General features: G+C 41.6%; 1 protein-coding gene across 1 annotated transcript in view; it reads right to left on the minus strand.

The window, feature by feature from the left end:
* The window catches only part of LOC111155672 (DS cell adhesion molecule), a 766,750-nt gene that overhangs the window by 230,391 nt on the left and 519,663 nt on the right, over positions 1-16,696 (minus strand). The window contains exon 12 of the mRNA XM_022515961.1: positions 5,112-5,285. Coding sequence (XP_022371669.1) covers positions 5,112-5,285 — 174 coding nt within the window. The remainder of the gene's footprint in view (positions 1-5,111; positions 5,286-16,696) is intronic.

The raw sequence follows: 16,696 nt of genomic DNA on the forward strand, positions 1-16,696 counted from the left end.
AAAAGCTAAACTATAATTGAGATGATAGTGAAGAATCAGAAACAGCAAGACCAACAAAGTTGAAAGGATTTGCTCTGCTTATCTTTCTATCCCACTGATTGCTGTCCCTGACTGTTCATCCCCCACGTGATTGCCTCATCTCTGCCCACAGACTCCTCCTCACGTCTGATTTCAAAAATGTGTGTGTGTGTTGGGGTGGCAGAAGGTTCACTGTGCAAACTATTGCAGGAGGCTCAGCCTGTACGGTTCCCCACATCCCCGCTGAGCCCTCGACAGAATGCCCAGGAGAGAGAGAGTTCTGCTCTGTAAAATGTGTGTAAAACCCAGCACCAGCCATCCTGGGAATCCAGACTTCTCCTCTGAGAACCTCCCTTCACTTCCTGACATCGCTTAACCAGGCAGAAAGTTCTCACCTTTTAAATTCAGAAAAACTTGCAGCTTACATTTTTATAGGACTTATAGAAATGAAAGAGTACTTCACATTTTTATTTAAATAGTGAAATTTCCTTTCTTTCAAAACTTTTTTTTTTCAGTTTGAAATCCCCAAACTTTTTGAAGTCAACTGTGCACTGTGCACAAACTTCAAAAAGTCAAACTTTTTGAAATCAACTTTTTGATGATTTGTCAACAACCGCAGTTAGGGAAAAGACACTGGCTGTCAGAGTTTCGAGAGACACCACTCCTGGGGGTCAACATCACACGGACAGTGAAAATACCTGTCCTTGGCTCTTGGAGGTCATCTTTCCTCTTCCTTCTTCCTACCCTACAACCTTTTAATGTTCTTCTTCAGAACATTAACGTTCTGGAAACGTGCCAGTGCACAGCACCATCGGCCTCTATGTTTTCTCTTTCTCTGAACAACAGGATCACCTACTATTTTATTTGTGCCTGCTGGCATACGCAGGCAGAGTACTTTCTGTGTTTTGCTGTATCTTCACAGATGTTATTCCATTTAATTTTCATAATAACCCCCTGAGGAAGGTGTGATTATTCCTATTTTACAGGCTCAGAGAAGTAAAGCAAATTGTCCAAGATCACTCATGAGAAATGGAGAATGGGAAGAAGAACCAGACTGCTTTGGGGGTGCAAACCCAGAGGTGTCTGGGGTCCCTATTGATTACACCATGTTTCTTTCTTTTTTTTTTTTTTTAAAGATTTTATTTACTTATTTATTTGACAGAGAGAGAGATCACAAGTAGACAGAGAGGCAGGCAGAGAGAGAGAAGGAAGTAGGCTCCCTGCTGAGCAGAGAGCCCAATGCGAGGCTCGATCCCAGGACCCCGAGATCATGACCTGAGCCGAAGGCAGTGGCCCAACCCACTGAGCCACCCAAGCACCCTGATTACACCATGTTTCACCCCTCCATGTCCACCACACACAGGCTTTGAGGACTTTAGTCCTCAAATTTTGGCCCAGAACAAATTTTGGCCCTGTTTATCCCCAACAAGGTTTTCATTTAGGGGCTACTGCTTGAAGGGAGTCAAAATAGTGATTACCACCTCAAAGTAGACTTGTTACCAGTTTTATGTGATAAATTCCAACAATACTGAGAAATTTAGAGTCTGAAAGATTGTAGTCAACCGTTTGGGGAAAAGGGGAGAAAATTTCATCCCTTCTTTAGTGATCCCAGACAATGGTTTCGCAGGGGTTGGCCAGTTGTGTCTCTGTTAGTGTGTCGTTCCTGTCCTGCTACAGTTTCAAAGGGTAGTTAGTTCATTTGGGATTATTTTTCTGTGTCTGCATGGAATGCTGTGTGTGTGTGTGTGTGTGTGTGTGTGTGCACATGACTTGGGTACATGCCATTTTTAGGGCCATATTCAGAGATTAAAAGAAGGGATGCCTCAGTGGCTCAGTCGGTCGAACATCTGATTCTTGGTTTTGGCTCAGGTCATGATCTCAGGGTTGTGGGATCCAGCCCTTGCAGTGGGCTCCACACTGGGCATGGAGCCTGTTTGATTCTCTCTCTACCCCTGCCCCATGCTGGCTCACTCTCTCTCTTTCTCAAAAAAAGAGAGAGATTAAAACAAAGGATGATGGGATGATGCTCTTCCTCTTCTTGCTTCTACCTGGAAGGCATCTGGGTCTGGTGGATGCACACTGTAGATGCACATGTGCTTGTGGGTGCATGTCTACATTTTAGCACACCCTTTCTCTCTTCCATAGAAGTAACAGTAAAACAGTAAAGAATGCACCTGATGAAAGCCTGGTAGTGCCAGATAGGAAGGGTCTGGAACCTGCCTTCCTGCAGTGTCAGGTATAATCCTCTTCCCACCCAGAGAGACGTAAAATCAGCTGGCTGTGCTCTGTGCTCCAACGTCCTTTCTGTTTTCTTAGTAAACCAGCTGTACACCAAGCAGCAGGCCTCCCAATGCTACATGTGTTGCCTCCACGCGTTTGTTTTAATCCACTTAATAGTCTTCTCAAACACACACACAAAGGCTCACCCCTTGTTTGTTGTTGTTGTTTTCACAGTATCATTTGAGAAACAGACCTACTTACTGGATATCTCCTGTCTCTGTGCTTTGATATCTCTTTCTTAAGTTTTTTTTTTTTTTTTTTTTTACTTTTCAGAATTTAAATATTATGATTATAAAAAGTTAAAAATACCAGGCATTGAAGCTGAACTAATTTATAAAATCACCAAGGGCTATAAAAAACTGGTAAAATTAACTGTCATATAAATGCACCTCTCTGCTAATACATGGTGTGGTTTGAGAGAATCTGAATCTGGCCAACTCTAAGAACCATTTCCCTTAGATGTGTGCTCACTTTAAACATTTCCCTGTCTAACCCACTCCAGGAACGAGGTACAACATTCAGACAGAGCTCCGATAGGTAAATGGACAGCCTTGGGAGTTTTGTTTTTATGTACATATGAATGTATATATTTTAAGTTGGCTCCATGCCCAGTGTGGAGCCCAACACAGCACTTGAACTCACGACCCTGAGACCAAGATGTGAGCTGAGACCAAGAGTCGGATGCTGCACCAGCTGTGGCACCAGTGCCTTGCCTTGGGAAGTTTAATTTTTTTCTATCTCCTCTCAGTTCCCTCTCCTTCATGCACCTGTGTCTACCCTCAGAGACTGTACCTGTTGAAATCCTCTGCATCTCTAGGACTGAACTTAAATGCTATGTGTTTTCCTTCTGCTGTTGTTGATCTTATATAAATATATATAATAATGCAATATACAAATATAAATCACACCCTTGTCTGCGTGCCTTCACATTCTCCACTTTTTTCTAGTGCATTCTACTAGACAGGAATTGTACACATCCATTCCTGATCATCCTACAAGCAAGAATGTTCACTAAGGGCAGAGAGACATCTTTGTGCCCCTCCCCTGCCGAACTCCACTACTAGCACCACAGGTGTGGAGAGAAGACATATGGGGAAAATCAGATTCTGCATTTTTAAAATTCTACTCACTTGTAAAGATATTTTTCCCCATGAAGCTCTCCTTAATCTCCTCAAATGACAGTTCTATCCTTCTCTGAAAGGCCCATCTGTAACACATATTACATTATTCTCCATCTTGCGTTAATATTAGTAAGCTCTACATTCTTCCTTGTTATCTCCTCTTCCAAAACCTAAGCTCTTTCATTCATGAGGGTAAAGCCCATGGATGATGTATTTACATCCTCCATATCTTGTATCCTTATATCTATTAGAGCACAAATACATACTTATGGAAGGAGAAGATTTTTATGATTTTAAAATATATCAAAGTTACAAAATATAACCAAATTTATAAATCAAATATATTTGACTAAATATAACCAAATTACGAAATATATTTCTTTTATTGGGGAAAGATGGATCAGTATTGGTTCACATTGGTCCTCAGCTCTTGGTTTTCCTTAGTAGCTCATCAATTATTATTTTTTAATTACCATTTCAACTTTGGACTTAGATGTTCTAACCATTTGTCTTCAGATTCTTGCAAATCAGTTCTTCCAGCATATAAATTTAGAAGTCAAATTTATATACTGGACATCTATAAAACATATTTTAAAGAAAACCTATTTCAGAACTGTAATTTTTTGATGATATAAAAGTATAGCAAATAAATGAATTCTGGAACACTAAAAAGAAATTTTAAAAAAAGTATATCAAATAAATAGCTTGATATTTTCATTGTTATGTTGGAAATAATAGACTAACTAGAATAAATTCTTACTGAAATAGGACAGAGACCAGTCTTTGTGCAACCAACTTAAATATATTACACACACACACACACACACACACACCACTGAGTTTCACTTTTAAATTCAATCCCCCTTATAAGTGATATGGTAGAGGTCCTTTCCAGTCTATCCATAATACAATTAAAGTTAAAAAAGGGAAAGGCTGATCAAAGCCTTGTCAGGATGAAATTTCAATAGATTGAAAAAACAATTTATCCAACAGAAAATTATATACATGGACAAAGATGTAAGTCATTCGCTATAAATTAGATGAACAACCATTTGTTAAAAAGCAGCACTCAGTGAAAGTTGGCCCATTTTATGTCCTTTCTTTGATGGTTCAGTTACCAAAGTACAAAAATAATTTCATTATATGTTGCTTCCCCTATAAAATGGGTCAGCAACATGGACCCTAGGAAGGGTGTTACATGTGGCCATCTCATAGTTGTGTGTCTTTGGTAATGAGGTTTCTGGTTGCTTGATTTCATAAGGATCTTTAAAAGGAAACCTATGGCCAAGACAGCTTGCTAATGATAAAGTGCTTGGAAACAGACCGCCGGAAAGAGCACATATGACACCATGTGTTAAGTTCTTCTGCAATAAAATCAACAGAATAGGAATGTGGGTATTAAAGTCAGAGGCCCATTCACTTGTTGGGTTGCCCAGAGCCTGTACCCAAGGCCATGGGAACCAAGGGGGGAGGAACATGTGGCCCCAGACATGAGGGCACATGGTCAGGCTATTACAACTGGCTGGATTTCTGCCCTCATCTTCAGTAGTGTTCCCAAGAGAGCAAAACCTCAAACATCAGCTGGAGTGAACCAATGTTTTGTTTTGTTTCTAAACAAGTGGGATGGAGACAATGGCAAATTGAGGCACAGAAAGACCTATTTAGGTAAAACAAAGCATTCTTCTTCCTTACTTTTGACCGTGAGGTACATGGACTTGCTGACGTCCGCGCCCACATCGTTGCTGACCTTGCACAGGTAGTAGCCGCTGTCTTCCTCCACGACGTGCTTGATCAACAAGGACCCGTTGCTCAGGACCTGAATTCGGCCATTGAGGGCAATGGGTTGGAACTGGGGAACCCCAGCACCTGGAGGAGAAGGGAAAGGAGGGAGAATGATGCAATGTGATGAGCAGTGAGCTCAAGTTCACCCAGGCGAGTAATGAGAGGGGAGGGGAATTTACATCCAGAGGGCAGTCATGGGATCTACCATTTTTTCCCCCCAATGTGGATATCCCTGTTTGGAGAGAAACACATTTACTTCAAACGACACTATTTCAAACTCTGGGATAAAGAGAAAGAGACCTTACAGGTCATTTCTATACACACACACACACACACACACACCCCAAATTTGATGAGTGTTAAGTAGCTGATAAATTATTCAAAGACATTGCCATGCAACAAGCACAGTGGTTGTCTCTCCTGAGACTAAATAGAAGCCTTGTGTCCCCAGGGAATTCATATGTGGGTAAACAAGCGATTAACCAGCTACATTGCTCCCCACTGTGTGAGGGGCATTGGTTGGGACTAGGAGGGTATGATTTAAGCTTTGAAGGGCTGACAGAGCTTCTCTATTTTGCAGCCTGAGTCTGTGGATTTGGGGAGAGGGTGCAAGGGTGAGGACCAATTGCATGTTCCTGGAGAAAGCCCACAGCATGAGCCATGCACATGTTCTAGAGAGGGCCTGCTGGTCTCTGTGGCCCCAGATCCTGTGTGGGAGCGGAGCACATGTGCCATCACCATACTACTTGTGCAGGAAACTTCAGCCTTTATATCCGGGGATGGAGAAGGAAGATACTTCCTCCTCTTGTCTCTACGCCAGACTGATCACTTCCCTATTGGCATCCCTCAGCCCACAGTGACAGGGACTGCGGCTCTGCCTTCCCTTCCTTCATTTCTACACCTAGTGTCTCAGCCCCACCAAAGGGACGAGGGAAACCTGCACTGTATCAATGGGACACTTCAGACTGAGTAAGAAGGACAAGCAGAACCCCTACAACTGGTGGTTTCTGAAAGCAGAACTGCTACAGAGACATATGAACACATGAACTTAAAAAAATAGAGTTCCCCGACAGCTAAGGATGGAGGAAGACATGAAAGAATGCCACTTTTGTTCTAACAATGAGAGAGAGAGGCTGTTAATCTACAAATCACTCTTCTCTGAGTAATTCAGAAGGTCATAGGTGAGTAGGTAAACTCAGTTGCAGAGAGTTAAAAGTCTGGCAAGGACATGTGGGTCTACAAAGAACTGCATCTTTGGCACGGGGTGGGAGGCCAAGGACCTTGGCACGAAAGCAGACAGGAAATAAAGACTGGAAGTAAGTGTGACCCACCATGGTCTCGACTTCTCTTTCATGCACCAGGGCCGGAATTGAATAAAATATGGACACACAAAAAAAGCAAGAAAAAAGGACCAGAGAGAAAAGTATCAACAGAATTCGGTATGGAGCTCTCTCAGACAGGGCTTTTATGGTAATTATGATTAATAATAAACAGGTGGGGGGTTCAGAAAGGATCCTAAAACTATTAAACTATGAAAGAGACAAAAATGATAAAAACAAAAACCACAGTATTAGATATGAAGAAATCCTTATACAAGCTAATCACTGGATTATACACAGCAGAGGAAAAAATTAGTGAATGTGAAGCTAGGTCAATGGAAAATACCCAAAGATAAAGAAAAAGTGCAAAAGAGTGAAAAATACAAAATGGATTGTCCTGGAGTTCTGAAACTGTATCAAATCTTCTAACATTGAAAATTAGAGTCCCAAAAAGAGAAGAAGAAAAAGGGCAGAAGAAATAAGACTTGAAATACAGAAGACTTGAATACCATTATTAATCAAGTTGATTTAACCAACATTTACAGAACTCTGTACCCCACAATAGCAGAAGACATACTGGTTTTGAGGGCACATTTGACACTTACCAAAATAGATGATATTGTTAGTCATATGCAAATGTCAATAGACGTTATGAGGTAAAAATAATACACGTTATGTTCTATTTCCGCAGCAAAACTAAAATTGAAACCAGTAACACAAATATATCTGGAAAAACACCCAAATATTTGAAAACTAAACAACACATTTCTCAATAACTTCTAAGTCAAAGAAGAAATTACTACAGTAATGAGAAAAATACATATATTTGGAGTTGAACAAAGATATAAAAACACCACAACAAAATTTGTGGGGTGCAGCTAAAAGTGATAGATGAAAGTTTGTAGTATTAAATTATTATATTAGAAAAGGAAGGAGAGCACAGATTAACTATCTAATCGTCCACCTTAAGAAGCTATTCTGAAAAGGGCAAGGAAAACCCAAAGTAAGGAGAAGGAAGAGAATGATAAAGAGGACAACTGAAATCAGTAAAATACAAAACAGAAAAACAATAAAGATTACTGATTTATAAAGCCAAAAGCCAGTTTTTTTCTTTGAAAAAAAACAAACAAACAAACAGACAACCAAACCCATATCATAACTAAGCCTCGAGCTGGACTGATGAGAAGAGAGGACAAAATTTACAAATAAGCATAATGAGAGAGGTCATTGCTACAGCCCTTACTTGAATGGAAAGGATGACAGCAGCGTATCAGGAATAACTTTGTGCCAATGAAAACTTAGATTGAATAGATACATTTCTTGAAAGGCACAAACTATCAAAGATCAATCAGGGAAAAATGAATGAAGTTAATAGTCTTATATCTACAAATTAATTTATACTTTAAAAACCTTCCACAAATAACACCAGTTTCAGTAGTCAATAATACCTAATATTTAAAGAAGAAATAAAACCAATTTTACACACTTACAGAAAACGCAAACTCACTTTACAACTGATTTTATAAGGCAAGCATCATCTTGATACCACAGTCAGATGAAAAGCATATGAAAAAAACAAACAACTACAACAACAACAAGAGACCAATATTCCTAATGAACACAGACATAAAAATCCTTAATGAAACAATACCAAATCAGTTATATCAACATACACAAAACAACGCATCATGGCCAAATGAGATTTACTTCAAGAAGGCAAGTTTGGTTTAAATTCAGAAATTAGTCAATGAAACTCATATCAACAGACCAAAATAAAAACACAATATGACCAACTGACTAGATGCATTTTTTTTTTTTTTACAGAATTCAACATCCTGATAAAATCTCATAGCAAACTAGGAACAGAATGAATTAACCTGATAAAAGATTTCTATAGAAAACTCATAACTAAATCATATATAATCAAAAGAACCTCCAAAAAATTGCTAGATCATAGTGAGCTTAGCAAAGTCATGGCATATCAATATAAAAAATTTAAAATTAATTTTATTTATACATATATTAGTTACAAGCAATTGGAAATTGAAATTAAAAAAATAATACATTTGCATCAAAACATGAAATGTTTAGAAATTCATTTGAAAAGATATGTGGGAGACTGGCCCACTAAGGACTACAAAAGTTCTTGCCAGCAATTAACGAAGACCGAAATAAATGGAGCATGACACCATGCTCCTGGATAAAATTTCTCAATATTTTCAGACAGTAGGAGGAAATCTTTTTTCATAAAGAGCTAAATAATAACTATTCTAGGCTTTGTAGGCCACACTGTTAAAACTACATACTTCTGCCACAAGAGTAGCCACAGAAAATACAAATAGGGGCGCCTGGGTGGCTTAGTGGGTTAGGCCTCTGCCTTTGGCTCGGGTCATGATCTCAGGGTCCTGGGATCGAGCCCCGCATGGGGCTCTCTGCTCAGCAGGGAGCCTGCTTCCCCCTCTCTCTCTGCTTCCCCCTCTCTCTCTGCCTGCCCCTCTGCCTACTTGTGATCTCTCTCTCTCTCTGTCAAATTAAAAAAAAAAAAAAAGAAAGAAAATACACAAATAAAGCTGCCTGATTGGGCCCCAATAACATCTATTTAGAAAGACTGCTTGTGGGCAGGATTTGACTTGTGCCCCACATCTGGCTGACATCTGGTTTAAAGGTATGGAAGAAGTAAATGGCTATAATTATAAATTTGGAAGGCGGAGGGCATACACATTTGGATTAGTTTTGTGTCAGGTATCTGATGTATGAAATATAACATTTTAAGTAGAAAACTTTAAATTTATCTTATTCATAAAGAATTCAAAAACAGGGATGAAAAGTTTTAAAGACATAATTGTATTTTCCTAATTGCAACACATCGGGGCGCCTGGGTGGCTCAGTCAGTTAAGTGTCTGCCTTCAGCTCAGGTCATGATCTCAGGGTCCTGGGATTGAGCCCTGCATCCAGGCTTTCTGCTCAGTGGGGAGCCAGCTTCTCTCTTTCCCTTACCCCTCTCTCTGCTCATGCTCTCTCTCTCTCTCTCAAATAAATAAAATCTTCTGCAACACATTGCTTTCCACAGCATCAGCTACTATTTTCCAAAGTGAGACAAAATGAACAAAACCAATCTTATCCCCAAATCTGTTCACCCTTTGGGAATAAAGAAGTTGTCAAAATGTTGAAAACGCAAACTTAGAAACATGTGTAATATGGATCCCTTAAAACAATTCAAAGAAGATTTTAACAACTGTTTGATGAATTATGAACATGCCAGTAAGTGAATGACTGGTTTTGAAAAATAACTAATGAAAGCTACCTGCCAGCTTACTATGATGGTGCAAACTTGAGAATCCCATATCAGGCATCTGAGAATTTTTGATGAAACATTCAAACAGTAAAAACATAAATTGTCCTCTTTTTTCTCAAGACCCCAATCCCATAATTTCCCTTCTTAATATTTTACAAGTTCACATAAAAATGTGCTTTGTTTTTACCTAAATGGGATTTATTGTTCAGTTACTGAGCAACCACTGGAGTGACAGACACTGCACATAGCTACTATCACAAAAGACTATATAGCCCCTCTTTCAATCATCTCTGAAGCTAGCGGCCTCACTGTGGGGAATGTGAGCTACCCTATGGAGAGGTACCTGTGTGTATGTCCTCCAAACATCCCTCCGTGAGGACCTGAATCCTGCCACACAAGAGTGAGCTTGGGAGGAGACTCTTCTCAGGTTGATCCTTGGCATGACTGCATCCCTGACAAACACCTTCATGGCAATGCTGGGAGAGACCTTGAACCAGAGGACTCAGCTAAGCCATACCCAGATGTCTAAACCCAGATATAAGGAGAGAATAAGTGTGCGTTATTTCAAGCCACTAATTTGGGGATAATTTGTTACAGAGCAACAGATCACCCACACACCGAGAAACTAGGTAATAAGGTAATCTTAAACCATAGTGAGCCCACAATATTGTTTTTTAAAAGATTTCTGGTTATAATTATTTTATGATTAGTTGACTTTCTTTCGTATTCCACAAGATTAAGGACCATGTTGCAAGGAATATCTCCATTTATTAATCAAGGCACTAACAGAGTGGAAGGTGATCTCCTACGTTAATGCTTGGAGTGAAAATCTGTACATTTAGTGTAGAAATGCACGAGTAACATGCTTACTGAAAGACACATCAATTTCATTTCAATCAGTGCTGGCTGAGGGTTCATTTTTTCCTCACACATGTACGTGATTGATCGTTTTGATCTTCATCAATAAAGTATATAACTCATTATTTTAATTTTCACATTTTAACTATATTTTTTTGCATTTTTCTTTGTTTTCGAGCATTTTTTCACAAATGTATTGGCAATTTGTATGTGTTTTCTTGGTGAACAGTCCATCCATAGGTTTGGCCTATGTATCTACCGAACTTTCTGTCTTTTCCTTCTTAATTTGCCAAAGCATTTTGGGTCTTAAAAAGCATTTCTATACTCTTATTTTACACAAATCAATTATTTTTCTTTTTTTTTTAAAGTCAGGAATAGATGTCAAATATTAGCAACTATTTTTCATTATCTCTTGAAATGATCATATGCTTTTTCTCCTATAAAAGTTGACCATTTGTTTTAAAATTTTGGTTTTATAAATCGTAAAATTCCTTTTCATGGATCACATGTTCTTTAGGGTGAAGATAAGAGGATATTAAGGAACTTATAATCAAAGCAAAAGCCTTTAATTTTTAAGTGCTTAAATTTGGTCCACATTTTGAAAATCTGTAAAGGCTATTGATGTCCTTCTCAACATTAACTGCAAGAAAGGAGCCAGATCTAGTCCAATGCACACAACCAAAAAATTCAGCCAAATGTAGGATTTAAGGAATATATCCATAAGTCAGAAACCAGGAAATCTGAAGATGCAATAGGATTTGTATAAATTACATACTGTGTATAAAACCTTAAAAACTCTAATGGAATGCTGATAGAGTATGAGCCAGTTATAGGATCATTCATGTCAAAAACATGTATGTTTGCCTTTCCTTAAAGAGTTTCCACCAAAAAAATACATGTAATATTTGACACATTTATACCAAAGAATTACAACATAGACTTTAACTGTGTTGCTAAGCTGTCTCAATTAAATAGCGGAAAAGGATTATCTATTAATTCCTATCTAGAGTGAGAGAAGCCTCTTCATTCCTAAAAGGTCTTAACTAAGACAGAAATAAAGCATAAATGCATTTGGAAAAAAAATTAAATGTTCTTATTCATTAGGAAATGAACCTAACTTGAAGGTTCATACAATTTATAAATCTGATCATAGTTGCTAAGCAGAATAATAGTGAACCAATTAATCTACCATAAGAATAGCAAGCCCAAGGGTTAGTATTTGTTTAATTTGGGAGAAGTGGACCTTGTCACAGTTTGATGCAATTATTGGTCATCCACTTTAGGTTCATCATTATTGTAAAGAGCAAAATTTAACATGGCGTGTACAATATTCAAAATTCTGTAATCTTATTGGCATGAGGTAAGCACTCTAAGTAATTAGCTAGAAGATACACTATAGCAGCCAGAAGTCATTAATTAAAAAGCTGTCGATTTTCTGTGGATAGCTAGGGTCAAGTGGGGACAATTTTAATGCTCTATTACAGGAAAAGAAAACGTTAAAGCATTATGTAAGGCACATACTGAATTACTGGGTGTGTTAATGCTGTGTGACCTTTCTTATTTATGGAAAGATATGCTTAGCAGTGTTTCCAAGGACTGAAGGAGTGGTCACAGGGAAGAGAACAGCCAAGTACCAGCAAGAGAACCCACTTGGAAGGCAGCAGTGAAGATGCTGATTGACTCATCTTTTCTTCCACTCTTGAGTCACTACTGGTCTGTAGCAAGAGAGCACTTGGCTAAGAGTCAGAATTGGAACTTACAGACTATGCCCCTGAGAAAATAGCTTATTTTCTCTGCACCCTTAACTTCATTGGATATGAAACAGGAAGAACAATGCATTTGTATGCTCTGTCGGTTCTTGTTCACCAAAGGCAGCAAGGCTGCATGAATGTGAGCATCCATGTCTACATAAGAAACGAAGAAGTTGGCCAACAACCACCTGCAGAGAGTCTCCAAATCTGTTTGATTTGAAGCCAAACAGAACAGTGCAAAGGAGATCTCTCTGTGCTCCCTGGGCTGCACCCAGATGTTTAGGCTGAGAGCACACCCCTCTCCTCACCAAGGAATGGAAGACACAATCCCTTTTATCCTTCTGGTGGGGGGGGTGTTTCCCTGTGGAATGGGTTTGTTTTGCTTGCTCAGGGAAGTGGTTCTCCTCCTCCGGGAAGAGGTGGTGGGTGGCAGGGAGTGAGCAGCTCCAAAGACAGATGTGGAGATGGAGGGGGGAGAGCAGGCAGCAGCAGCAGCAGCGACAGCGTGCCTGTTCCAGGGGAAGTAGCTGCAAATGGAGCCATTGCTCAGTGACCAAGCGCTGAGCTCTGGTGCCTCGTTCTGGGGAAGAGCCCAGAAGTGGACCGAGGTGGGCTTGGAGGCTCTGGTCCAGGCCCAGGCTCAAAGGAAGACGCTTCCAAGCTCTACAGCACGTGCGTGTGACATTTGTCTCTTTGCTTGCATGGGACATTCTGTGTCCATCCTCATCCTCCTGGTACCCTTCCGATCTCTTCCCTAGGCTACAGGGACCTGAAGCCTGAAGAAAACTCTTTCCCACTGAATTGTCGCCAGGCTCTGATTAGATTTCACTGGTGAGAGGTACTTACTTGAATACAGTTCGGAAGGAGCAGGGAGGGAAAACCCGCCATTCTCCTCCAGAAGCAACAAGCCAGGGCAGAGGCTGATGCCAGACGGCACTTCCCAGATGACGTCACTTCCGGGATAACGTCACTTCTGGAAGAACATTTTCCCTGATCTTGAGCCCACGGTGGCTGTAGCCAGAGACCTGAGTAGCTTCTCCTAGTTCCCGTGTTTCTGGAGTTATAAGCGGTAGCTGGTTTTCTCCCACCCTTCCCCAAACTTTTCACGCCTCTAATTCCTGATGTTGTCTTCTCACAAATCACCACACCCTAAGTGGGACAGCGTCAGGGTGACCTGCTTTGTAAATCTGCATCCGAGTACGCTCGCCCTGCCATTCTGTTCCCTCCAGTCCTTTACGTCTGCACCGCTGGCCCCTCTCCAGCGAAGACCGCCTCGCTTGGGTCGAGCAGCTTCATGCCCAGCCTGGGCTGGCTACCGCTCGTAGCTTACTAGCTCGAATGCCAGCTTCGTGAATTTAACTCTACACCCCACTGGCAAGGATTCCTTTTTACTGTTCCGGTGGGCCGCTGGCCCCTCACTCACTTGCCAGAAAGTAGAGCCATGGACTAACACCGTCAGCAGGGAGCTCAAGTGACTCCCTCATGCTGATGCCACCATTCGCATTGCATGGCGACTGTGGGTCTCAGCGGCCCCTGCAGCTGCATCCGCCACAGAGGGCCTTCACCCTGTCCCTGAAGCAGGACGTCCCCGAACATTTTCCCTCAGTGTGGTGAGAACAAGGAGGAAGAGGGCAGAGGGAGGAGCAGAGAAGAAGAGAGAAGGGAGGGCAAGATGGGCCTGGGGCCTCTGGTCCTGGGGACCCTACCAAGGCTCAGGGAAATTGCAGATTCTTTGGGTAGGGGTGGGGGGTATCTTGGAGCTCCTCCCAGGACTACTTATTTTAGCCCAGAGGAAGATAGGAGATTTTCATCCCTGGTGAATTTTACTCTACCATCAAAGGAAGAAAATAAGACAGTATGTTGAGTATCCAGCCTTTATTTTGACCACTATGTCACAGAGAGGCGTTGTCTTCTTTTTCGGGTTCTTTGAGCTCTTCCCCAGTTTTAATTCCAGATTATGGTGCTGTGGGGACAGTGACAATGGATAACAGTTGGGCCCAAGAGCCTGGATGAACCTGATGGATGAGCCTGGCGGATGAGCTTGAAGCAGGTGTTGCTGGACAGACCTAGGAGGTTTGCTCTAGGTCCAGCAAACCAATGGCTCAGAAGAGGTTGAACGTGAGGTTAGAGACTCAGGGCTCTCTGCCCATGAAGGGAACAGGGTAAGCTGTGAGCCCAGGAGTGCCTGCACACATGTTCTTTCTGTCATCCTGAGACACAGGCCTTGGGGACTTTGGAGAGTCCTGAGATATCACCTTGACCTTGGGAGAGGAGGGCTGAGCAGGGTCAAGGTGAGGCATTTCGGGAAAAGCCCCTGAAGTAAGAGGAGGCTCCCAAGGTGTCACTTGAGCAGCTGGGTCAGATACTGAGCAGCGTTTGTGTCTTGGTCTGACACTGAACATGGTGCATGGAAGCATCCACGGAACTGTCGCAAGCATCTGTTTTTATTTCCACAGATTTCAGAACAAAAGAGTCAAGGCCCTGTTGGCCCCTCAAGAGAGGAGGGTTTGGGTAGGGGGGGCTGAAGCCAAGCAACACTTGGACACTTGGGAGACCTTGGTGGTAAGGGACAGTCAGGCCCTCTGACAGACTGCACCTATGGGTGCAGAAATGACCACCGTGAACGGCTTTCCGGGGACCATGGGTGTTGCCCGAACACAAGCAAAAGTGCCTTCCCTAAGCAGCAGTGGATGCTCAGACACCTCTAAGGAAAACTGGAACTGGGGGAGCAAAGCCTCTGCTGAGGAGGGAAGGACACAGGCAGGGGTGGGGGAAAAGGCAATCTGAGAGAAACAGGCGGAACAAAGAGGGCCTCACCCCTACCGCAGGCCTCTCTGTGTCCTAGAGAGCAGAAGAAGACAGGAACTCTCCCAAATGAAGGGCAACCTGTCCCTCACTGGAAGAGGAGACATGGGCGGCCTCAGAGGGCTGACAGACTGTGGTTACGGATGGGCCGCTTTCCACCGGGAAAACTGAAAAGGACCAAACACACTTGCAGGCAGAAGCTTAAAAGTGCTCATAGCCGGGGACACACAGAAAGAAAGCAATTAAATTATAATGGACATTTTACAAAGATTTAAATAGGGTGCCTGTGTGGCTCATTGGTTAAGCATCTGCCTTTGGCTCAGGTCATGATCCCATGACCCAGGCATGAAGTAAGGGTGAGGGATCCTGCTCAACAGGGAGCCTGCTTCTCCCCTCCCCCACTACTTGTGCTCTCCCTCTTGCTATCTTGTGCTCTCTTAAATAAATAAATGAAATCTTAAAAAAAAAAAAGATTCAATATTAGAGAGATTGTCCATGATATTGGCTGGGAAGGCCCGATGTTTTAATGAGGTCCCTGTTCTCCACGTTAACCTTTAAATATATTACACTCTCCCAAAGTTTTCAGAATAAATTTTTCTGGAACTTGATACAATTATCCTGACATTCATCTAGAAGAAATAAACAGACAAAACTCCATGTGAGAAAGTCAGGATAATTTTAGGTGGGTGGGGGGATGGGGTGACTGGGGGATGGGCATTAAGGAGGGCATGAGATGTGATGGGCATTGGGTGTTATGCACAACTAATGAATCATTGAGCAATACATAAAAAAACTAATGATGTACTATATATTGGCTAATTGAATTTAACTTAAAAAAGGGAAAAAGAAAAAAATACAGGACATTTTTAGAAAACAAGTAAAGAGAATGTCATTGTACTAGATATTAAAATATATTTGGAAGAGAGAACCCTCTAATACACATGGTCCCGAAGCCAGTGGACAGATCAGAGTAAAAGAAGTTGGGTTATCCATGGTTTTAGGACCACTGGTATCCAATAAGCTTAGGATGATGACCACTGATGTTATTGACTAATTGCTATGTGCCAGGCACGAGGATAAATGCTTTCTATGAATCATCTTACTAAATCATCCCATGATTCCCCTTATTTTTTTTTAAAGATTTTATTTATTTGACAGAAAGAGAGAGAGATCACAAGTAGGCAGAGAGGCAGGCAGAGAGAGAGGGAGAAGCAGGCTCCCTGCCGAGCAGAGAGCCTGATGTGGGGCTCGATCCAGGACCCTGAGATCATGACCTGAGCCGGAGGCAGAGGCTTAACCCACTGAGCCACCCAGGCGCCCTGATTCTCCTTATTTTATCTGCCAGACACATGAGGAAGCTGTGGTTCACACAGGTTAAATAATTTCTGTGCAGTAACATGGCCAGACAATGCTGTGTCTGGGGTCTGAACTCAGCTGACTTTCTTAACAGATGGTTTCCTAACTACT

Source organism: Enhydra lutris, unplaced genomic scaffold, assembly GCF_002288905.1.
Source record: "Enhydra lutris kenyoni isolate GAN:26980312 unplaced genomic scaffold, ASM228890v2 scaffoldscaffold43, whole genome shotgun sequence".
In the NCBI taxonomy this organism is placed as follows: Eukaryota; Metazoa; Chordata; class Mammalia; order Carnivora; family Mustelidae; genus Enhydra; species Enhydra lutris.